The 23,967-nt window shown below is 42.8% G+C and overlaps 1 protein-coding gene across 1 annotated transcript in view; it reads left to right on the forward strand.

Annotated features, from left to right (window-relative positions):
* The first annotated feature begins 668 nt into the window (after window positions 1-668).
* The window catches only part of ift140 (intraflagellar transport 140 homolog (Chlamydomonas)), a 279,472-nt gene continuing 256,173 nt past the window's right edge, over window positions 669-23,967 (forward strand). The window contains exons 1-7 of the mRNA XM_073060034.1: window positions 669-786; window positions 3,185-3,354; window positions 7,551-7,775; window positions 13,075-13,196; window positions 14,963-15,108; window positions 15,938-16,113; window positions 18,215-18,306. Of these exons, the coding sequence (XP_072916135.1) occupies window positions 3,202-3,354; window positions 7,551-7,775; window positions 13,075-13,196; window positions 14,963-15,108; window positions 15,938-16,113; window positions 18,215-18,306 (914 nt within the window). The 5' untranslated portion in view covers window positions 669-786; window positions 3,185-3,201. The remainder of the gene's footprint in view (window positions 787-3,184; window positions 3,355-7,550; window positions 7,776-13,074; window positions 13,197-14,962; window positions 15,109-15,937; window positions 16,114-18,214; window positions 18,307-23,967) is intronic.

The following is a 23,967-nucleotide window of genomic DNA, read 5'->3' on the forward strand; positions in this document are numbered from 1 at the left end:
TCTGTCACGTTACAACCAGAGAACTGAAATTAAGTCATACCTGATCCTGAGGGAAAGCCAGAGGGGATAAAAACAGTATCAACTCAATAACAAGAAGAAAGAAAGAGAAACAAAAGACTGGAAATATTCAGCAGGTCTGGCAGCATCTGTGAAGGAGAAAAATGTTTCAGGCGTTAGATCATTTCTCTCTCCACAGAGGCTGCCTGACCAACTGAGTGTTTGCAATATTTTCTGTTTTAATTTAAAATTTTCAGCATCTGCAGTTTTTCTTTTGATTAACAGGAATAATTAATCGGATTCAGGTTCAAATTAATTTGCGTATATTGAAAGACAACGTGAAATGCCTCGTTTGCGTTAGCAACCAACCAGTGTTTCGATATCTCGAGAATTTGTTGTACTGATGTTCAAAACTAACCCTAAGCAACTTCTCAACCAGTTTTTGTATCAGTTCTAACAGAAGATTTATTCCAAAACAGCACAACAAAATGCTGGAGGAACTCAGCAGATTATTATTCAGAAGCTGTGATTATTTTTGTCATTTCAACCTTTCGAATCTTCGTGTATTTCCGGGCCGGCTCGGCAATTTCCGACTTGCGGTCCTGTCCGCTGTGAGGTTTCCAGTATTTTTGGTCTGAGTCGGGAATTTCCGGCGCTGACTGGAGCTGCTTCCGGTCCTCTGGTTGGTTGTTACGGTAACTGCGGGAACGCTGAGGGCTCCATTACACGGGGAGCCATAGCTCGCTGCTCCAGAGTTTTGGGAGGCGGCCTGCAGCTGTTGTACCTCAGGTAATGCCACACCCTGTCCCAGTGGCTCTCAGGACTTCTTAGTTTTGGTGGTGGGATTAGGTGGGCCAAAGCCGGGGGCTAGAGTAGGAGCAACACACACAAAGATGTAGATTTCCAGCATCTGCAGATTTTTTCTTATTTGTGGTTAGAGTAGAAGTGTGGTAACCCAGTCTAGCTCATATATCCCAGGTTGGGTTAGGTGATGTCCTTCTCTTCATCTTCAAGAATTTGGAGCTGTTTGAATGTCCTGCTGAAGCTGGCAGTGAGTGAACGGGATTGTATAAAGTGCTGTCTACTTTTCCATAAATCCAGCTGAAAGTTATTCTTGACAGTGTGGAGGAATAGTGGGATCTTACGGTCCACGTCCATAGATCCCTCAAAGATGCCACACCAGAAGACTAAGATGTGTTGATATTCGTTAGTCGGGGGATTGAGTACTAGAGTCGAGAGGTAATGTTACAGCTCTATAATAATAGTAATAATAATAACTTATTTATAGAGCACTTTTTATAAAGGCAATGTAGTTCAAAGTGCTTTACAGTGGGATAAAAGTACAAATATGAAAAAAATGATATGTAAATGAAAGACAAAAAGATGTCAGTTAAAAGCAAGGTTAAACAAGCAGGTTTTGAGCTGGTGTTTAAAAGTGTCAATTGAGTCTGCATCCCTTATAATTTTAGGTATTGACTTCCACAGTTCAGGAACTTATTTCAAAAAAGCTGTCCTGCCGATTCTCTTTTGAGGGAGATTGTTTAAATTTAAGAGATGTCGTAAGAAGACCTGAGAGCTCAGGCAGGATGATAAAACCAAAGTGAATCTGTGATATACTCTGGTCCCGGACCATTGAGAACTTTATAAACAAGTAAGATAACTTTAAAATAAATTCTAAAAGACACAGGAAGCCAATGCAGAGTAGCTAGGATGGGAGTGATATGTTCCCTTGTCCTGGTTTTAGTTATGTCTAGCACAGCGTTCTGAATGAGTTGAAGTTTGTTTTGGAAGACCTGTAAAAAGTGCATTATGGTAATCTAGTCTATTCGATATAAAAGCGTGAATTAGTTTTTCTGCGTCATTACGTGGCAGAAATGGATGTACCTTTGCAATATTTCTCAAGTGTAGAAATACTGCTCTGGTCACTTTCTTTATGTGAGATTTAATATTCAAATCTGAATCAAGGATAGCCATAAGATATAGGAGCGTAATTAGGCCATTTAGCCCATTGACTATGCTCAGCCATTTCATCATGGCTGATCCAATTTTCCCCTCAGCCCCAATCTCTTGCCTTCTCCCTATATCCCTTCATGCGCTGAATCCATCAACCTCTGCCTTAAATATACATAAAGACTTGTCCTCCACAGCTGCCTGTGGCAATTAATTCCACAGATTCACCACTCTCTGGCTTAAGAAATTCCTCCTCATCTCTGTTCTAAAAGGGCGCCCTTCTATTCTGAGGCTGTGTCCTCTGGTCTTAGACTCTCCCACCATAGGAAACATCCTCTCCACATCCACTCTTATCGAGGTCTTTCACCATTCGATAGGTTTCATTGAGGTCACCCCTCATTCTTGAGTTCCAGTGAATACAGGCCCAGACCCATCAGATGCTCTTCATATGACAACCCATTCAATCCTGGAATCATAACGTCCTGGCTTTTTTACTTCTGATTTTTCAAGTTTACGAAGCAATTCATCTCTTTTGGCTTTAGGACCAACCAGACGTATTTCAGTTTTATCTTCAGTTAGTTTTAGGAAATGATTGCTCATCCAATTGTTTATTTCAGCCATACCAGAAGTCGGAGAAAGTAGATAAACTCTGGTCAGACCACACTTGGAGTATTGTGTTCAGTTCTGTTTGCCACATTACAGGAAGGATGTGGAAGCTTTCAAAAGAGTGCGGAGGAGATTTACCAGCATGTTGCTTGGATTAGAAAGCATGTCTTATGAGGATAGGATGAACGAGCTACAGCTTTTTTTCTTTGGAGTGAATGAGGATGAGAGGAGACTTGATAGAGGTGCACAAGAATTACGTGGCATAGGTAGAGTGGATAGCCGGACGTTTTCTAGGGTGGAAATGGCTACTACGGGAGGGCATAATTTTAACGTGATTGGAGGAAACTTTAGTGGAGATGTCTGAGGTAGGTCTTTTACTCAGAGTGGTGGGTGCCTGGAACGCACTGCCAGGGATGGTGGTAGAGGCAGATATATTAGGGACATTTAGACACTTGGATGAAAGAGAAATGGAGGTGTATGGACTTTGAAAGAGAGAATGGTTAGATTCATCGTTGAGAAAGTTTATGTAAGACAGCATTACATCAAGGGCAAAGGGTCTGTACTGTTCTATGAAAGTTATTAAATCTATTATTGCTGTAGTGTAGTTTAAAATTTCTTTGTCTCCTGACAGAACTCGACAGTGCTAACATGGCAGTATACTTTGATCATCGTATTGAGGAGTCAGGCACTGTGGGCTCTCCGTTCGAGATTTCTTGGCATAGCATCCATCCTTTGCTGGCAGTGGCCTCTGTCAGTACCAGCAGCAGTCCAGTAGGCAGCGTGGATGTATATCTCGAGCAGGTGAGTAGTTTGCAATTTCTTTCTTCCTTTTGAAGTCTATATTTTGGGTACCACCATAATTTATCAATTTCCTGTCTGTGTCACCTTATGTACAGATACTCGTGTGCCTAGCGTCACTTTATGGACATACAGAGGATGTCCATAAAGTCATGTACAGAGGACTGTGCAACAGTCTTAGGCACATATATAATGCCTATAAAAAGTATTCACCCCTCTTGGAAGTTTTCATGTTTTAGTGTTTTACAACATTAAATCAATGGATTTAATTTGGCTTTTTTTTGACGCTGATCAGAAAAAGATTCCTTTGTGTCAAAGTGAAAACAGACCTCTACAAAGTGATCTAAATTACAAATATAAAACACAAAATAATTGATTGCTTAAGTATTCATCTCCTTTAATATGACATAGCAAATCTTCACTGGTGCAGCCACATAATTAGTTAAATGGAGATCACCATGTGCAGTCAAGGTGTTTCAATTGATTGTAGTACAAATACACCTGTATCTGGAAGGCCCATCTGCTGGTGAGTCAGTATCCCGGCAAAAACTACACCATGAAGAAAAGGAACACTCCAAGCAACTTATCAAAAGGGTTATTGAAAAGCACAAGTTGGAAGATGGATATAAGAAAATTTCCAAGTCAAGGAATATCCCTTGGAGGTTAGTTAAGTCATCAAGAAATGGAAAGAATATGACAAGGCCGTAAATCTGCCTAGAGCAGGCAGTCCTCAAAAACTGAGTGACCGTGCAAGAAGGGGACCAGTGAGGGACGCCACCAAGAGTCTGATGATAACTCTGGAGGTGTTACATGCTTCAGTGACTGAGATGGGACAAATTGTGCATACAACAACTGTTGCCCAGGAGCTTCACCAGTCATAGCTTTATGGGAGAGTGGCAAAGAGAAAGCCACTGTTTGAAAAAAAAACTTCAATGAAATCTCAGCTAGAGTTTGCCGGAAAGCATGTGAGAGAATCTGAAGCCAGCTAGAAGAAGGTTCTATGATCTCATGAAACCAAAATTGAGCTTTTTGGCCATCAGATTTTTATTTGGCGTAAGCCAAACACTCACATCATCAAAAACACACCATCCCTACCCTGAAGCATGTTGGTGGCTCCATCATGCTGTAGGGATGCTTCACTGCAGCAGGCCCTGGAAGGCTTGTGAAGGTAGAGGGTAAAATGAATGCAGCAAAATACAGGGAAATCCTGGAGGAAAACCTGATGCAGTCTGCAAGAGAACTGCGACTTGGGAAAAGATTTGTTTTCCAGCAAGTCAATGACCCCAAGCATAAAGCCAAAGCTCCACAGGAATGGCTTAAAAACAACAAAGTTAATGTCCTGGAGTGGCCAAGTCAGAGTCCAGACCTCAATCCAATTGAGAATTTGTGGCTGGACTTGAAAAGGGCTGTTCACTCACAATCTCCATGCAATCTGACAGAGCTTGAGCAGTTTTGTAAAGAATGGGGAAATATTGCAGTATCCAGATGTGTAAAGCTGATAGAGACCTATCCACATAGGCTCAAGGCTATAATTGCTGCCAAAGGTGCATCTACTAAATATTGACTTGAAGGGGGTGAATGCTTATGCAATCAACTTTTTTGTGTTTTATATTTGTAATTAATTTAGATCATGTGTAGAGATATATTTTCACTTTGACACGAAAGAGTCTTTTTCTGTTGATCAGTGTCAAAAAACCCAAATTAAATCCACTGTGATTCAATGTCATAAAATAATAAAACATGAAAACATCCAAGGAGGTTGAATAGTTTTTATAGGCACTGTATATAGCCAGAGTGCCTAAGACTTGCGACAGTACTGTATTTGTCAACATGGAACAAAGGGCAAATTTGTAAATCTGGTGGGAGCAAAGTATGTTGGGAATGGCGAGAGGTGACAGAGGAGTTCAGGGGAGGGGGTGGTGTGAGTGTCAACAAACGCAGTTCTGAGAGCAGCCAAGATAATTTAATTCCAAACGATTGTTTTATTGATCATTACAAAAAGTCTCTACGGTGTATCCTGCTCCCTTCCCCTTTTCCAATCATGATTCCCCTCTCTCTGCCCCTTTCCCACTCTCAATCCACAATAGAGACCCACATCAGAATCAGGTTGATTATCACTCACATATTTCATGAAATTTGTTATTTTTACAGCAACAGCGCAATAAATAAAATTACTACAGTACTCTAGTGCCCTCCCCTCCCCCATTTTATATATATATATATATATAAAACTTTCCCACAGTACTGTAAGCTGTCCTACGTATACTTATTGTTTTTCGGGTTATTGTGTTCTTAATCATGTTATTTGTTTTTGTGCTGCATCAGATCCAAAGTAACAATAATTGTGTTCTTTAATCTTTAAACAATATTGAATCGTGAAGCTTGAAATCTATATCAGTTATTATTCATATTCACTCCTCGACAGCCATTTGCCAAATAGATTCATCAAAAGGTATGACACAGAAAATCATGGAAAATTTATTGGCACAGGAGGAGGGCATTCAGTCACTCGTTTTCGCAGCTATGAGAACTATCCAGCCTAATTCTGCTTTTCTGCACTGTTCACAGTGCTGCCAGTCAGAGATCTAAAAATACATATCCAAGCACTGTTTAAATGTCATAATGGTTTCTGCCTCAGTCTGGGAATTGCACTCTTGCTGATCTTGCATTCTGTTCATACAGATCATTTCATTACAACAGTGCATTAAGGTAGTATAAACAATAATAGGGTGCAAAATAAATTGTAGCCGTTACAGAGAAAGTGTAGTGCAGGTAAACAATAATGACCATAATGAGGTCAGTTGTGAGGTCAAGAGTCCCTCTTATTGTACTGGGGACCATTCATTAATTTCATAACAGTGGGATAGAAGCTGTCCTTCAGACTGGTGGTATGATGGAAGAGGGGAAAAGAGAGATATCCAGAGTGGGTGGGGTCTTTGATTATTATCACCATCATCATCATTAGGTGCTGATTCCAGGAGGGGGGGTTTCTAGAGTGTCTGTAAGATGGCTTTTTCAAGCAGCTTGTGGTTGAGCTGACCAGAGGATCAGCTATTCTGGATTGGGTGTTGTGCATTGACTCAGAATTGATTAGAGAGCTTGAGGGGAAAGTGATCATACTGTGATCAAATTCACCCTGAAATTTGAGAAGGAAAAGTTAAAGTCAGATGTATCACTGTTATAATGGAATAAAGGGAATTACAGAGGCATGAGAGAGGAGTTGGCTAAAATTGATTGGAAAAAAACACTGGCAGGGATGATGGCAGAGCAGCAATGCTGGAATTTCTGGAAGTAATTCAGAAGACACAGGATATCTACATCCCAAAGAGGAACAAGTATTGTAAGGGCAAGATGGCGCAACTATGGCTAACAAGAGAAGTCAAAGCCAACATACAAGCCAAAGAGAGGGCATACAATAGAGCCAAATTTAGTGAGAAGTTAGAGGATATGAAACTTTTAAAAACCAACAGAAGGCAACTAAAAAATGTCTTTAAGAAGGTTAGCAACATACACAAAATGCTGGAGGAACTCAGCAGACCCGGCAGCATTTATGGAAAGAGTACAGTCTACGTTTCAGTCAGAGACCCTTCCTGCTGAAGTAACCAAGGCCTGAAGAAAATAGAATCTGTTAGGAATCTGTGCTGGCCATAAGATGAAGGGAAGGAGATGAAAAAGCAAAGCAGAGGGAGGAATGTGTGGGTGATGGGCAAATCGAGAGGGTGGTAGAGGGGAAAGAAAAGGGGTGATGGGGCTGGTTGGATTAGAGCTGCAAATGAGGGACAGAGGGGAGAGAAATTGTTATTCATGCCATCAGGTTGGAAAGTACTGTGGTAGAATATGAGATGTTATTCTTAGGGCAAAAAAACATCGGATCTCAGAAATCTAAAACTAGGTAAATCAGAAAATGCTGGAAACACTGCAAGAAATTGATTCTTCATGACCTGGCTTGATGGGATGCTGTTGGACCTGCTGTGTATTTCTGCCACGTTTTACATTTATGATGGGAAGTGCAGAGGTCACCATTTGACGATTTGTTTGGGGAACCGTGATCCTTCCCCACCAGTCAGTCGGTGGTGGAAGCAAACCCACACCAATTTAACAACTGTGCATAAGTTGAAATGAAGTGTCCTTGTATGATTTTGGACATAATAACTCTACACTGAGTGAGAGGATGTATTCTGATGTTTTCCTGTTTACAGGGAGAACACATTCCCAATGCACACATTGATCGTCCCTTCCAGCCATCACTCATTAGTTGGCATCCTTCAAAGAGGGTCTTGGCAGCTGGTTGGCAGACTGGAGTAGTGACATTTTGGGCTGATCATGGTTGGGAAGAACACCAGATAACAGGCAGCATACACCGGGCTGAGATCACCATCTTAGAATGGAGCAGCAATGGCACACGGCTGGTCTCTGCTGATAAGGTATGTGAGAGATTGCGATGAACCAAATTGCAATAATGTGAACACAATGCACAGAAAGCTTTCTCATGGAAAATGAGAGATTATAACTCCTGAAAGATAATTATTGAGGTACGGGTGGTTGATTGGTTTATTATTGTCATATCAAAGATCAAGGAAGAAGTTCATTGGCTATATATGTTAAGATTATTAGGAACTTGCTATCAGGTTCCTTTTCTCCAGCCCTTTACCTTTTCCACCTCTCACTTACCAGCTTCTTACTTCATCCCCCTCTGCCATCCACCCACCTGGCTTCACCAATCACCTTCTAGCTTGTCTGCCTTCCCCTCCCCCCCCCCCCCCCCCCCCAACCTTCTTTTTCTGACATCTCCCCCTTCCTTTCCAGTCCTGATGAAGGATCTTGGCTGGAAACATCAACTGTTCATTAATTTCCATTCATGCTGCCTGACCTGCTGAGTTCCTCCAGCATTTTGTGTGTGTTGCTTAGGAGTTTGCTGTGGTACATTGGCACAACGTGCAACAAAAAAATAACAATTAACAATTAAAAAGATGACTATGTAAAACTAGAAGTTACAGTATGGTTTATAGTGTAGTAATGAGGGTTATCCATCTAACCATCTATCCATCATTCTTGGTTGGTGCAACTGTAACAAAACCCAATTTCCCTCGGGATCAATAAAGTCTGTCTATCTGTCATCATGGAGCAGCCCTTTCAGGTCAGTGAGCTGCACCACTGAACGTCTCACCTAACCCAAGCCTCATCACGGCACAAATTACAATGACCAATTAAGCTACTAACCCATATGTCTTTGGTCTGTGGAAGGAATCCAGAGCACCAGAATGCAAACCCCCACACTCACGGGAAGAATGTTCAAACTTATTGAATTGAACCCCAAACCCCAACACCCAACACCCTGAACTGTAATAGTGTCACACTAACTGCTGCACTTCTGTAGCCTAGAATTGGAATGGTTGATCAGGTTAACTGCCTGGGGAAGAAACTTTTAATCCAACATGGATTGAGATAGGGTGAAAAGCTTTTATTTTGCATACTATTCAGACAGATGATCCCACACATACATGTGTATGCCATGATAATATAAAAGGAAATGAATAGAATGCAGAATATACGGTCACAGGGAAAGCGCATGCAGGCAGACAATAAGTCAAGTCGAGTCACTTTTATTGTCATTTTGACCACAACTGCCGGTACAGTACATAGTAAAAATGAGACAATGTTTTTCAGGACCATGGTGTTACATGACACAGTACAAAAACTAGACTGAACTACGTAAAAAACAGCACAGAGAAAACTACACTAGACTATAGACCTACACAGGACTGCATAAAGTGCACAAAACAGTGCAGGCATTACAATAAATAATAAACAGGACAATAGGGCAAGGTGTCAGTCCAGGCTCTGGATATTGAGGAGTCTGATAGCTTGGGGGAAGAAACTGTTACATAGTCTGGTCGTGAGAGCCCGAATGCTTCGGAGCCTTTTCCCAGACGGCAGGAGGGAGAAGAGATTGTATGAGGGGTGCATGGGGTCCTTCATAATGCTGTTTCCTTTGCGGATGCCACCTGTAGTGTAAATGTCCATGATGGCGAGAAGAGAGACCCTGATGATCTTAGCTGACCTCACTATCCTCTGCAGGGTCTTGTGATCAGAGATGGTGCAATTTCCGAACCAGGCAGTGATGCAGCTGGTCAAGATGCTCTCAATACAACCCCTGTAGAATGTGATGTGGATGGGGTTTGGGAGATGGACTTTCCTCAGCCTTCGCAGAAAGTAGAGATGCTGCTGGGCTTTCTTTGCTATGGAGCTGGTGTTGAAGGACCAGGTGAGATTCTCCGCCAGGTGAACACCAAGCAATTTGATGCTCTTAACGATCTCTACCGAGGAGCTGTTGATGTTTGGTGGGGAGTTGTCGTTCCGTGCCCTCCTGAAGTCAACAACCATCTCTTTTGTTCACATTCAGAGACAGGTTGTTGGCCCTGCATCAGTCTGTTAGCCGCTGCACCTCATCTCTGTATGCTGACTCGTCGTTCTTGCTGATGAGACCCACCATGGTCCTGTCATCGGCGAACTTGATGATGTGGTTCGAGCTGTGTATTGCTGCACAGTTGTGGGTCAGCAGAGTGAACAGCAGTGGACTGAGCACACAGCCCTGGGGAGCCCCCGTGCTCAGTGTGATGGTGTTGGAGATGCTGCTCTTGATCCGGACTGACTGAGGTCTCCCAGTCAGGAAGTCTAGGATCCAGTTGCAGAGGGAGGTGTTCAGGCCCAGTAGGCTCAGCTTTCCAATCAGTTAAATTCCAATTATTCCAATCAATAAGGTTCAAGCGCTATGATAAAGTAGACAGAGAGACCAAGAATTAATCTTTATTGTGTGAAAGGTCAGGTCCATTTAACAGAGGCTGCCCTGAGCCAGGTACTACATATTCTTAAGCCCAGAAGCGGATTCAGATTTACTTATCGCATGTAGCTGGAAGCATACAGTGAAATGCGTTGGTAGTGTCAACATCCAACACAGCTCAGGATTTGCTGGGAACAGCTCCCAAGTGTCAGCTCACATTTCGGTGCAAGCATGGCATGTCCACCATATTCAGCAGAACGTACCAAGTGACTAAGCAACAACAGCAAAATGAGACCTGTTCCTCCCTCCCACCCACTCAATGTTTCTGTGTCCTCTGTCTCATGAGAGGTGAGAGAAGCCACGTGACCAGTGTAGGGGATCCTTGTTTATGGGTGGGTGAGGAACAATGTAATCACTATTGTTAGATAAATGTTTACTAAACCTATAGGGCTAAAGACCGTTGAATCCCTTGGATCTGATGGCCTGCATCCTTTGGTTGTAAAGGAAGTAGCCATGGTGATATTGAATGTACTTCCAGAGGACTGGAAACCACTCAAACGTAACACTACTTTTCAAAAGAAAGCAGGAAACTATTGGTTAGTTAGCCGAACATTGGAATCTGAGCTTATGGAGATAATATCAGGAAGTCTATAAGACCACATGACACAATTGGATCTTGGGGCATTGGAGTTCAAAGTTCAATTCTAGTCTTCTCTGTAGGAAAGTTTGTACTTTTTTCCCCATGTGCGTGTGGGTTTCCTCTGGTTGCTTTGTTTTCCTCTCAGAGTCCAAAGGCATAGTGGTTGGTAGGTTAATTACTTCTTGTAAATTGTCCTGTGATCAGACTAGGATTAAATCAGTGGGTTTCTGGGCAACATGGCTCATTGGGCTGGAAGGGTCTGATACGTACTGTACTTCTAAATAAATAAAGACCTTAATAATACGAAATGGTGGTTTTATGGATGAGAAATTGTACTTATAGATTTGTTTGAATCCCTGGAGGATTAATAAAGGTGATAAATACAGAAAAGCAAGGTATACACATAACTTTTCCTGAAGACATTCAGTAAACTGTCACATAGAAAATTACTGAATAAGACAAGAACAAACAGGGTTTGCATCAGTTGCATGTGTTTGTGTTCAAAAAGCTGTGAGTTTTGTCACTGATAGTTGGTGAGAAATAAGCAGTAAGACAATTCAGAACTGTTTTGCTCACTGCAGTTTCAAGCATTCAGGCCTGGAGAAATGGCTGGGAGTGAAAATTTCACTATTTCAACAAGTTAGGAACAATGAAAAATTTGAAGGTATTGACAATCATCTTAAATGTTACAATGAAAATGAAGATTTGCGAGATGAAATCATTGAAAGCATTGTATGAAGGTAGTCCATTGTTTGCACTAACAAGGGAAAATCTGCAGATGCTGGAAATCTGAGCAACACACACAAAATGCTGGAGGAACTCAGCAGGCCAGGCAGCATCTGTGGAAAAGAGTACAGTCAATGTTTTGGGCCAAAGCCCTTTGGCAGGAGGTATCTACACTAGGTGTCTGCGCTGAATTTGTTCATTTCCAGTCAATGTAAAGAACACAGCAGCATAGAATTCCTCTGTCAATTGCTATTAGGAACTAATACAGTTTTACAGTACTGTTGTAGTGTTGATAACGTTCTAATTAAAAACACAAAATGCTGGCAGAACTCAGCAGGCCAGACAGCATCTATGGGAGGAGGTAGTGACAACATTTTGGGCCGAAACCCTTCATCAGAAGTGAAGTAACATGGGATGGTCGAGGGGGGATAAGAAATGGGGGGAGGGATGAAGTAGAGAGCTGGGAAGTGATAGGCTGAAAGGAAATGGGCTAGGGGGGAAGGTGGAGAATTATGGGAAATAAAAGAGAAAGAAAGGTAGGGCTGGGGGGAGATTATAGTGAGGGGGGAAAAAGAGAAGGCGAACCAGACTAAAATTATAGATAGAGATGGGGTAAGGGAGGAGGGGGGCAGGGGTATCAACGGAGGTCTGTGAGTTGAATGTTCATGCCGGCAGGTAGGAGGGGGAGATAAGGTGTTGCTCCATCAACCTGCGTGTGGCCTCACCTTGATGGTAGAGGAGGCCATGGACAGACATATTGGAGTAGGAGTGGTCTATGGAATTGAAGTGTGTGGCCACAGGGAGATCCTGCCACTGCTGGAGGACTGAGCGCTGGTGTTCAGCGAAACGGTCTCCCAGTCTGCGGCGGGTATAAGTGGCCACATCGGGAGCACCGGATACAGTATATCACCCCAGTTGACTCGCAGGTGAAGTGGTGCCTCACCTGAAAGGAACGTTTTAATTTGTTTGATACATAATTTATTACTTAAATGGCAGTTTACATTTCTTTAAACTTTGTTTATTATTTCCATGAAAATATAGCTAATGGTTCAGGTGATTAACTGTGCCAAAATGTGCTGGTCCTGAAATGTCCCAGTTCACCGGAATCCACTGTCCTTCATTGGACGCACTCTTGGGAAAATTCATTTAACATTGAGCTCTACACCATAGTGCAGGCTCTTTGGCCCTTCGTGGCAGCAGAAGTTCCTTGTGGAATTGGACTTGAAATTCCAGCTCTTTCTGCCTTCTCAGCTACCAGTTGGCTGAGACAATGTCCAATATTTTGCTTCTCTATTCATTCGTTGGAGATTGGGTCATTATTTGTATGAAACAAATGGAAATGCATTAAATCTGTTATGTGGATAACTTTAGTTAATCTGAGGTATAAATCAGTCATATTGGAAGGTTGTTTAAAGTGCCTGAAGCCCAATTTGATTGGCAGTTTTATCACTGTGTTGTGGTGCATTGTAGATGTTGAAGGTAGATCTTAAATGTTTTCCATAATCAAGTTCTTAATGAGTAATAGTAACAGCTTGAATTCACTTGTTTGCTGTACCCATGATGTGTTTGGCACCAGGCTGGAGTGCTGATCATTTGGAGAGTGGATCATCATGGGCGAGTGCAAGGACCACCACTCACTAAACAGGATTATGGCAAGCATTTGGTTCACTGCATCTTCAAACCTCCAGCCCCAGGAGAGTAAGTATGACTTCAGCTTCTCATTCAGTAATCATTCTATGCAACTGTCAGATCTGTCAATTGCCTGCAAGCCCTTTGTCAGATGGAGTCGCAGACAAACAGGTCCTTTAGCCCACTTCCTACCACTCACCCATTTTATACTAGCCCTTCATTAATCCCATTTTCATCAGCCCCCTTCCACCCAGATTCTACATGCTGATGGCAAACAGTGTAGCGGTTAGAGCAATGCTATTACAGCTCAGCATTGGGAGTTCAATTCCAGGCCCTCTGTAAGGAGTTTGTACGGTCTCCCTGTGAATGTGCTCAGGTGTCCTCCCACAGTCCAAAGCTGTATCAGTTTGTAGGTCAATTGATTATTGTAAATTGTCCTGTGATTAGGCTAGTGTTGAATAGGTGGGGTGCTGGGCCAGAAGTACCTGTTCTGCAATGTATTTCCAATTGAATGAATAAATAAATAACCTACAGCCTGCAGTTCTTCAGAATGTGGGAGGAAACAGCAGCACCCAAGTGAAATTCCTGTAGTCACACGGAGAATGGAGTGCAGGCAGAATCTGAAGTCAACAATGAGCCAGAGTCTCTGTCCTGTGTGGCAGCTGTTCTCCTTGGGCTGTACAAATGATTCTCATTTGAGCTGCCATCCAGAAACTGAGCCTGCTCTAGACTGATCTTTAATTACAATAGTGAAGGAGTTCTGTGATTACCCAAAGCTCTGTTTTTCAGGCAGAATATCAAAACATATTGCTATAGTTCAGATAGACGCTGAAGATCCTACCGTTCTCTTCAGAAAGATGTTATACGTTAAAGAGTAATATAGCACAGGTATAGGCCCATCACCCCAAAGAACCAAGTGAACCATGTTGCCTACCTAGCTAGACCTTCCACCAGACCATTTACCACCAGACCTTCCCCTCCAAAACCCTGGCCAATATTGCTACCTCACTAACATCCCCAACATGATTATGGGCTCCTTCAATTTTGAGACTGGCTGCCATACATATATTACCTTTTACAGTTTGTAAAATGCTTTAAAAGTTCTCCTGTGAAAAGTGAAGAAGCAGCTCTCCAGTTGTTGCTCTTAATAGGAGGCATGTTAGCAAGAGCTTCACACCTGTATTGACCAGACGATTATCTCTCACTGCCAGCTTCTGAGGGATTAACACAAATGGATTAGATTAGCTTTATCTGTCAAACATGCATCGAAACAAATCTTAGTATGTCGTTTTGTGTCAAGAACCAATGTAGTCCAAGTCACCATACTTCTTGCACCAACGTAGCATGCCCATGATTCACTAACCCCAACCTGTGTGTCTTTGGAATGTGAGAGGAAACTGGAGCACCTGGAGGACTCGCTTTCAAGGACTCTTTACAGCTCTTGTTCTCAGTATTATTTTTTTTATTTGTACGATTTTTCTTTTGCACAGTGATTGTCAGTCTTTGCAAATATATAGTTTTTTTTTAGGAATTCTATTGTATTTCTTTATTTTCTGGTAAATACTTGCAAGAAAATGATTCTCAAGGTACTTTGATATTTTTACTTTGACTTTGAAACCTACGTGGTCATAGAGCAAATGTATAAAACGCCTTGGAGACAGCAGCGGGAATTGAACCCTGATGATACAGCTGCCACTGTAAAGCATTACGCTAACTCCAGTGCTACTGTGCAAAACATATGCTACCATGCTGCCCCCTAATGGTACATGTAATGTAAATATTTGTCTACAGATAGGAAGGAACAAGAGTCTTAACTAGAGTGCTTCATTCTGTAGGGATCTGGTGCAGTTGGCAAAAGCAGCTGTGAGTGGAGATGAGAATGCTTTGGACATGTTTAACTGGAGGAAGGTTGGAAAGGGAGATGCACCATTTAAAGTTGGACTTCAAGAAGGAATCGTGTGCTTTGTCACCTCTACAGATGGTGAGCAAAACTATCTGTACAGCTTTAAAAATTGCACTCTGCTCAAAAAAATACTTCAAATTCAGAGAGATGTTTGAATTATTACGTAATTTCATTGAAAACAGTATAATCAAGAAGAATCAGAGTCCAATTTAATATCATTGGCTTATGTCCTGAAATTTATTTGGCGGCAGCAGTCCAATGCAATACACAATAATTTTTTTAAAACTATAAACTACAGTAAGAAATATATGAATATAAAAATTAAATTAAGTAAGTAGAGCAAAAGAGAGAAAAAAGTGAGGTAGTGTTCATGGGTCATTGTCCATTCAGAAATCAGGCTCTTTGGCTTTTGATGTTTTACCTACCACTTAAACTACTCTAACCCTTCCCTCCTAGATAGCCCTCCATTTTTCTATCATTCATGTGCCTATCTATGAGTTTCTAAAACTCTCTTGTATATCAGCCTCCACCACCACCACTGCAGTGCATTCCATGCACTCACAAGTCTCTTTGTAAAAGAAAAAAATACCTGCCTCTGACCTTTCCACCAATTACCTTAAAGTTACACCCCCTAATTTTAGCCTTTTCAACCTGGGAAAAAGTCTCTGGCTATCCCCTTGATCTATACTTAACATTTTATACTCCTCTCATCATCCTCTACTCCAAGGAGATGAGCTCTAGGTCACTCATCCTATCCTCTAAACAGTTCTGTTTTCTGTCCTGATTAATACACTATAATGGAAGTTGCTGATGATCTCTCGGATCTTTGCATGTGGTGTTTTGTTTGTGAGTTTTGTTCTCCAACGTAGTTGAGAACCAGTAAGACTAACGTGAATTTCTCAATCAGGAATTGTGTACTACGTTGGTGAGAAAGGGAAGAGTTTGCAAGTCCTCCACACTGATGGGCCGATCAGGAAGCTCATGTACGTGGAGGAAAAGGAAATCCTCATGATAGTGACTGAGGCACTCTTCCTGTCTCAGCACCACATTGGTTTAGATGGAGCAAGTCAAGAGCTTTTGAAGGTATGGACATACTGTATATTCTGGCCTTCAATTATAGAACATAGAACAGTACAGCACAGTACAAGCCTTTCAGCCGATGTTGTGCCAACCCTTTAACCTACTCTGAGATCAACTTAACCCTTCCTTCCCACGTAGTTCTCCATTTTTCCATCATCCATGGATACTTATTATGAATACAAAATAATCCAGCTTGTTAAAGTTGTGTAGTCTTTGTCATGTTGTATTCTCTGGCCATATCCAGCAGGGCAGACAATACAAAAGAAAGGGAAAGTGCAAAGGTTGGCAGACAAAAATATATTCAATGTGAACTGGCCATTTCATACAGAAAATTCAGACGAGATGAGCCAATCTATTGCTGTGTCTTAAAATACATTGAAGGTAGCAGTATTAGGGTTATTGTTCCAAATCAGCAATCCTGAGGTGAATTGGAAATGAACATTGAAGTTCATTTTAAGATGAAAATTGGAACAAAGCTTTTATGAATAATATTTCTATTTGTTTTCCCCTTATTTATGAAGGTCAACATTCCTAGGATTCCATCATATTATCTTGCTGCATAACACTTTTGGAAAAGGAACTGGGATTTTAAGGGTTAGACTCGAGCGCCAGTCTGTTATACTAGTAATAAATTGGGAGACAAACTGGTGGATGAAATTAAAACCTTTGAGATGAATTACCTAATATCAGAGGATATGTAATGTGTGTTTACATTAGGAATGTGGTTCCATCTTAAGTAGCCCACAAACGGATTCATTTATTGTCACTTTGGACTCCAGATATATTTAAATTAAGTTCAAGTATAATTGTTGTTCAAACATATACATGAATATAACTAAATGAAACAGCATTTCTCTGGGACCAAGGTGCAAAACACAGTACCAGCAGTCACATACAGCAGATAGCATAAAAACATACAGTAACAAAAATATATAAAATAATGTCTATGAAGGTTCTCAGTCATCCAGGTCATTGTATATCAAGCAGTAGTAAATCAAAGCAATGGGACTTGCTGTGTTGTCTAGAAAACATTTTGCCACTCATCCCAGAGATTTTGTCAGTTCTGATCCATGGTGGGTAGTTCTCCGGTGTATAAACTCTGAGTTGTTTAAAGGTTTGGCAATCACATGTGTTTGTCATAGTCATAGAGGTAATGAGAAGATCATTAGTCTTATCTTTGCATGAATGGAGGTGTGAATTGTTGTGGAGTTGCCAGGGTGGAGATGTTAGGACTGTATAGCAAGTAGCTGCTAGGTGGTGTCATACCCATCCCCTCTGTTCAGGGATGGGTTTTCCAGTTTGACAAAGATGGCTTCTTTAACCCCTCTTTCAAACCACCTGTCCCCCCCGTCCAAACTGTGCACACTATTATTATCAAAGGAGTGTGTGTTCCTTGTCCTTTAGGTGTAGATATACAGCTGAGTCTTGACCTGAGGTGTTAGCCCTCCTATGCTGGGCCATCCGTTTGTGAAGTGGTTGTTTTGTCTCGCTGATATATAGATCTGCGCAGTTGTAATTGCATTGGATAGCATAGATGATATTGCTGGTGTCTCCACAACAGTTCACACCTCCATTCATGAGAAGATAAGACTAATGACACTCTCATTACCTCTATGACTCTTAACAACCCACATGTGATTGCTATACCTTTGAGTTTATAAACCAGACTACCCACCATGGATTAGAACTGAAGAAGCTTCTCGGATGAGTGGCAAAATGTTTTGTAGGTAACAGTGAGTCCAGTTGCCTCAATTTACTACTGCTTCATATGTAAAATAATAACAAAATGTCCAAAACAATCACCCTGTTGGACTGCGCACCGACTCTGACACCTTCTTTCCTGGCCACCTGAAGCAGGCTCCAGCACAGTGTGCAACCAGTCCAGCTCCACCACTATTCAGCAACTCGCTAGTGGGGTAGACCTGTAGAACTTGATGCAGCAATGTCTTGCAATTGTAAAAAAAAAGACAAAGTACGAACAATTACATCTTTATTTGGACCCAGAGAGGTCTCTGTGTCTGACTGTGCTGCTATCTTACTAGAAGGAAGTTCTGATTTTGCAGGGTTTCCATTCTACTTTGCCCACCTCTGTTTATATTTGCAGGTCAAGTTGAGTGGAAAGACAGACCGAGCCTCTGATATTATCTGGGCAGAGAGAGACCTTCTGATCACCACAGCTGGAGAGACAGTTATTCGGTGAGGAAATAGTTTCATAGTACTGGGAGAGAATTCTGAGCTTTGGAACTGCAGAGTGAAGTATTCTGCAGTTTATTCTGTTTTAAAATGCTAAGTCATATTACGCGATTACATAAATTTTCAGTGGTATTTTGAAAGAAAACCTGGCGTGTGGTATAATGAGCTGGGTTCACAATTGTCCTAGATGTTTGTATATATTGAAAAGCATGTGTACTGATCACAGTCAGGGTCAAGAATAACCATTAATAAACCAAATTTGACACTGAGAAATGATTTGCTGGTGTAAGTGAGGAATGAGGCAAGTTATTTGCTTTTCTATTCTTTTTATTTTTATAGATTGCCAAACAATTTGGTTCAAATTCAAGTTGAAATTTAATTGTGGTTCAGCCATACATGTGAATAGGGTCAAACGAAGCAGCGTTCCTTTGGGGCCAAGGTGCAAAATACAGCACATATAGCACGTATAATTACAATAGCAGAAAAATATTCAGTTACAAAACACGAGGAAATCTGCAGATGCTGGAAATTCAAACAACACATACAAAATGCTGGTGGAACACAGCAGGCCAGGCAGCATCTATAAGAAGCACTGTCGACGTTTCGGGCCGAGACCCAAAACGTTGACAGTGCTTCTTATAGATGCTGCCTGGCCTGCTGTGTTTCACCAGCATTTTGTGTGTGTTGTTCAGTTTCAAAACTTGGGTTGAAAAGATTTTGTGTCTGAGTATATTAGCAAATTTAGGAATCACGCCATTTAACTCATTCCCAATGTACCCCTCAATGTACCGGTCAGAGGAAAACATGCTGTCATAGGGAGAATGTGCAAACTTCAATTAGACAGCTCCTGAGTTCCGGATTGAAACTGGGTTACTGGTGTGAGTGCCTCTAGCTCGAACCACTGAGCCTTCATGTTACCCTTAAAATATCTGTTGTGATGAAGACTGGGTGATAGGATATGTCAATCCGTATTATCTGTGGGATAGCATGGTGGTGTAATGGTTAGTGCAATACAATTGCAGTACCAGCTTTAAGATTGGAGTTCAATTCCTTCTGCTGTATGCAAGGAGTTTGTGTGTTCTCCCCGTGATCGCATGAGTTCCAGTTTCCCACCACGTTCCAAAGATGTACAGGTAGGGTCGGTAAAGGGCTTGCTATGTTTGCACATTTCAAGGACGTACGGGTAGGGTCGGTAAAGGGCTTGCTGTGTTTGCACATTTCAAGGACGTATGGATAGGGTTGGTAAAGAGCTTGCTGTGTTTGCACATTTCAAGGACGTATGGATAGGGTCGGTAAAGGGCTTGCTGTGTTTGCACATTTCAAGGACGTACGGGTAGGGTCGGTAAAGGGCTTGCTGTGTTTGCACATTTCAAGGACGTATAGATAGGGTCGGTAAAGAGCTTGCTGTGTTTGCACATTTCAAGGACGTATGGATAGGGTCGGTAAAGAGCTTGCTGTGTTTGCACATTTCAAGGACGTATGGATAGGGTCGGTAAAGGGCTTGCTGTGTTTGCACATTTCAAGGACGTACGGGTAGGGTCAGTAAAGGGCTTGCTGTGTTTGCACATTTCAAGGACGTACGGGTAGGGTCTGTAAAGGGCTTGCTGTGTTTGCACATTTCAAGGACATACGGGTAGGGTCAGTAAAGGGCTTGCTGTGTTTGCACATTTCAAGGACGTACAGGTAGGGTCGGTAAAGGGCTTGCTGTGTTTGCACATTTCAAGGACGTATGGATAGGGTCGGTAAAGGGCTTGCTGTGTTTGCACATTTCAAGGACGTATAGATAGGGTCGGTAAAGAGCTTGCTGTGTTTGCACATTTCAAGGACGTATAGATAGGGTCGGTAAAGGGCTTGCTGTGTTTGCACATTTCAAGGACGTATGGATAGGGTCGGTAAAGGGCTTGCTGTGTTTGCACATTTCAAGGACATACGGGTAGGGTCAGTAAAGGGCTTGCTGTGTTTGCACATTTCAAGGACGTATGGATAGGGTCGGTAAAGGGCTTGCTGTGTTTGCACATTTCAAGGACGTATGGATAGGGTCGGTAAAGGGCTTGCTGTGTTTGCACATTTCAAGGACGTATATATAGGGTCGGTAAAGGGCTTGCTGTGTTTGCACATTTCAAGGACGTACGGGTAGGGTCGGTAAAGGGCTTGCTGTGTTTGCACATTTCAAGGACGTATAGATAGGGTCGGTAAAGGGCTTGCTGTGTTTGCACATTTCAAGGACGTATGGATAGGGTCGGTAAAGGGCTTGCTGTGTTTGCACATTTCAAGGACATACGGGTAGGGTCAGTAAAGGGCTTGCTGTGTTTGCACATTTCAAGGACATACGGGTAGGGTCAGTAAAGGGCTTGCTGTGTTTGCACATTTCAAGGACGTATAGATAGGGTCGGTAAAGGGCTTGCTGTGTTTGCACATTTCAAGGACGTATGGATAGGGTCGGTAAAGGGCTTGCTGTGTTTGCACATTTCAAGGACGTATGGATAGGGTCGGTAAAGAGCTTGCTCTGTTTGCACATTTCAAGGACGTATAGATAGGGTCGGTAAAGGGCTTGCTGTGTTTGCACATTTCAAGGACGTATGGATAGGGTCGGTAAAGGGCTTGCTGTGTTTGCACATTTCAAGGACGTACGGGTAGGGTCGGTAAAGGGCTTGCTGTGTTTGCACATTTCAAGGACGTACGGGTAGGGTCTGTAAAGGGCTTGCTGTGTTTGCACATTTCAAGGACGTATAGATAGGGTCGGTAAAGGGCTTGCTGTGTTTGCACATTTCAAGGACGTACGGGTAGGGTCGGTAAAGGGCTTGCTGTGTTTGCACATTTCAAGGACGTACGGGTAGGGTCTGTAAAGGGCTTGCTGTGTTTGCACATTTCAAGGACGTATAGATAGGGTCGGTAAAGGGCTTGCTGTGTTTGCACATTTCAAGGACGTATAGATAGGGTCTGTAAAGGGCTTGCTGTGTTTGCACATTTCAAGGACGTACGGGTAGGGTCTGTAAAGGGCTTGCTGTGTTTGCACATTTCAAGGACGTATAGATAGGGTCTGTAAAGGGCTTGCTGTGTTTGCACATTTCAAGGACGTACGGGTAGGGTCGGTAATGGGCTTGCTGTGTTTGCACATTTCAAGGACGTATAGATAGGGTCTGTAAAGGGCTTGCTGTGTTTGCACATTTCAAGGACGTATAGATAGGGTCGGTAAAGGGCTTGCTGTGTTTGCACATTTCAAGGACGTATAGATAGGGTCGGTAAAGGGCTTGCTGTGTTTGCACATTTCAAGGACGTATAGATAGGGTCGGTAAAGGGCTTGCTGTGTTTGCACATTTCAAGGACGTATAGATAGGGTCGGTAAAGGGCTTGCTGTGTTTGCACATTTCAAGGACGTATAGATAGGGTCGGTAAAGGGCTTGCTGTGTTTGCACATTTCAAGGACGTACGGGTAGGGTCTGTAAAGGGCTTGCTGTGTTTGCACATTTCAAGGACGTATAGATAGGGTCGGTAAAGGGCTTGCTGTGTTTGCACATTTCAAGGACGTATAGATAGGGTCGGTAAAGGGCTTGCTGTGTTTGCACATTTCAAGGACGTACGGGTAGGGTCTGTAAAGGGCTTGCTGTGTTTGCACATTTCAAGGACGTACGGGTAGGGTCTGTAAAGGGCTTGCTGTGTTTGCACATTTCAAGGACGTATAGATAGGGTCGGTAAAGGGCTTGCTGTGTTTGCACATTTCAAGGACGTATAGATAGGGTCGGTAAAGGGCTTGCTGTGTTTGCACATTTCAAGGACGTATAGATAGGGTCGGTAAAGGGCTTGCTGTGTTTGCACATTTCAAGGACGTATAGATAGGGTCGGTAAAGGGCTTGCTGTGTTTGCACATTTCAAGGACGTATAGATAGGGTCGGTAAAGGGCTTGCTGTGTTTGCACATTTCAAGGACGTATAGATAGGGTCGGTAAAGGGCTTGCTGTGTTTGCACATTTCAAGGACGTACGGGTAGGGTTGGTAAAGGGCTTGCTGTGTTTGCACATTTCAAGGACGTACGGGTAGGGTCGGTAAAGGGCTTGCTGTGTTTGCACATTTCAAGGACGTACAGGTAGGGTCGGTAAAGGGCTTGCTGTGTTTGCACATTTCAAGGACGTATAGATAGGGTCGGTAAAGGGCTTGCTGTGTTTGCACATTTCAAGGACGTACGGGTAGGGTTGGTAAAGGGCTTGCTGTGTTTGCACATTTCAAGGACGTACGGGTAGGGTCGGTAAAGGGCTTGCTGTGTTTGCACATTTCAAGGACGTACAGGTAGGGTCGGTAAAGGGCTTGCTGTGTTTGCACATTTCAAGGACGTACGGGTAGGGTCTGTAAAGGGCTTGCTGTGTTTGCACATTTCAAGGACGTATAGATAGGGTCAGTAAAGGGCTTGCTGTGTTTGCACATTTCAAGGACGTATAGATAGGGTCGGTAAAGGGCTTGCTGTGTTTGCACATTTCAAGGACGTATGGGTAGGGTCAGTGAAGGGCTTGCTGTGTTGCACATTTCAAGGACGTATAGATAGGGTCGGTAAAGGGCTTGCTGTGTTTGCACATTTCAAGGACGTATAGATAGGGTCGGTAAAGGGCTTGCTGTGTTTGCACATTTCAAGGACGTACGGGTAGGGTCAGTAAAGGGCTTGCTGTGTTTGCACATTTCAAGGAAGTATAGATAGGGTCGGTAAAGGGCTTGCTGTGTTTGCACATTTCAAGGACGTACGGGTAGGGTCTGTAAAGGGCTTGCTGTGTTTGCACATTTCAAGGACATACGGGTAGGGTCAGTAAAGGGCTTGCTGTGTTTGCACATTTCAAGGACGTACAGGTAGGGTCGGTAAAGGGCTTGCTGTGTTTGCACATTTCAAGGACGTACGGGTAGGGTCTGTAAAGGGCTTGCTGTGTTTGCACATTTCAAGGACGTACGGGTAGGGTCAGTAAAGGGCTTGCTGTGTTTGCACATTTCAAGGACGTATAGATAGGGTCGGTAAAGGGCTTGCTGTGTTTGCACATTTCAAGGACGTACAGGTAGGGTCGGTAAAGGGCTTGCTGTGTTTGCACATTTCAAGGACGTACGGGTAGGGTCAGTAAAGGGCTTGCTGTGTTTGCACATTTCAAGGACGTACGGGTAGGGTCAGTAAAGGGCTTGCTGTGTTTGCACATTTCAAGGACGTACAGGTAGGGTCGGTAAAGGGCTTGCTGTGTTTGCACATTTCAAGGACGTACGGGTAGGGTCAGTAAATGGCTTGCTGTGTTTGCACATTTCAAGGACGTACAGGTAGGGTCGGTAAAGGGCTTGCTGTGTTTGCACATTTCAAGGACGTACAGGTAGGGTCGGTAAAGGGCTTGCTGTGTTTGCACATTTCAAGGACGTACAGATAGGGTCAGTAAAGGGCTTGCTGTGTTTGCACATTTCAAGGACGTACAGGTAGGGTCGGTAAAGGGCTTGCTGTGTTTGCACATTTCAAGGACGTACAGATAGGGTCAGTAAAGGGCTTGCTGTGTTTGCACATTTCAAGGACGTACGGGTAGGGTCAGTAAAGAGCTTGCTATGTTTGCACATTTCAAGGACGTACAGGTAGGGTCGGTAAAGGGCTTGCTGTGTTTGCACATTTCAAGGACGTACAGGTAGGGTCAGTAAAGGGCTTGCTGTGTTTGCA

The sequence above is a fragment of the Hemitrygon akajei genome, chromosome 11 (assembly GCF_048418815.1).
Source record: "Hemitrygon akajei chromosome 11, sHemAka1.3, whole genome shotgun sequence".
Lineage (NCBI taxonomy): Eukaryota > Metazoa > Chordata > Chondrichthyes > Myliobatiformes > Dasyatidae > Hemitrygon > Hemitrygon akajei.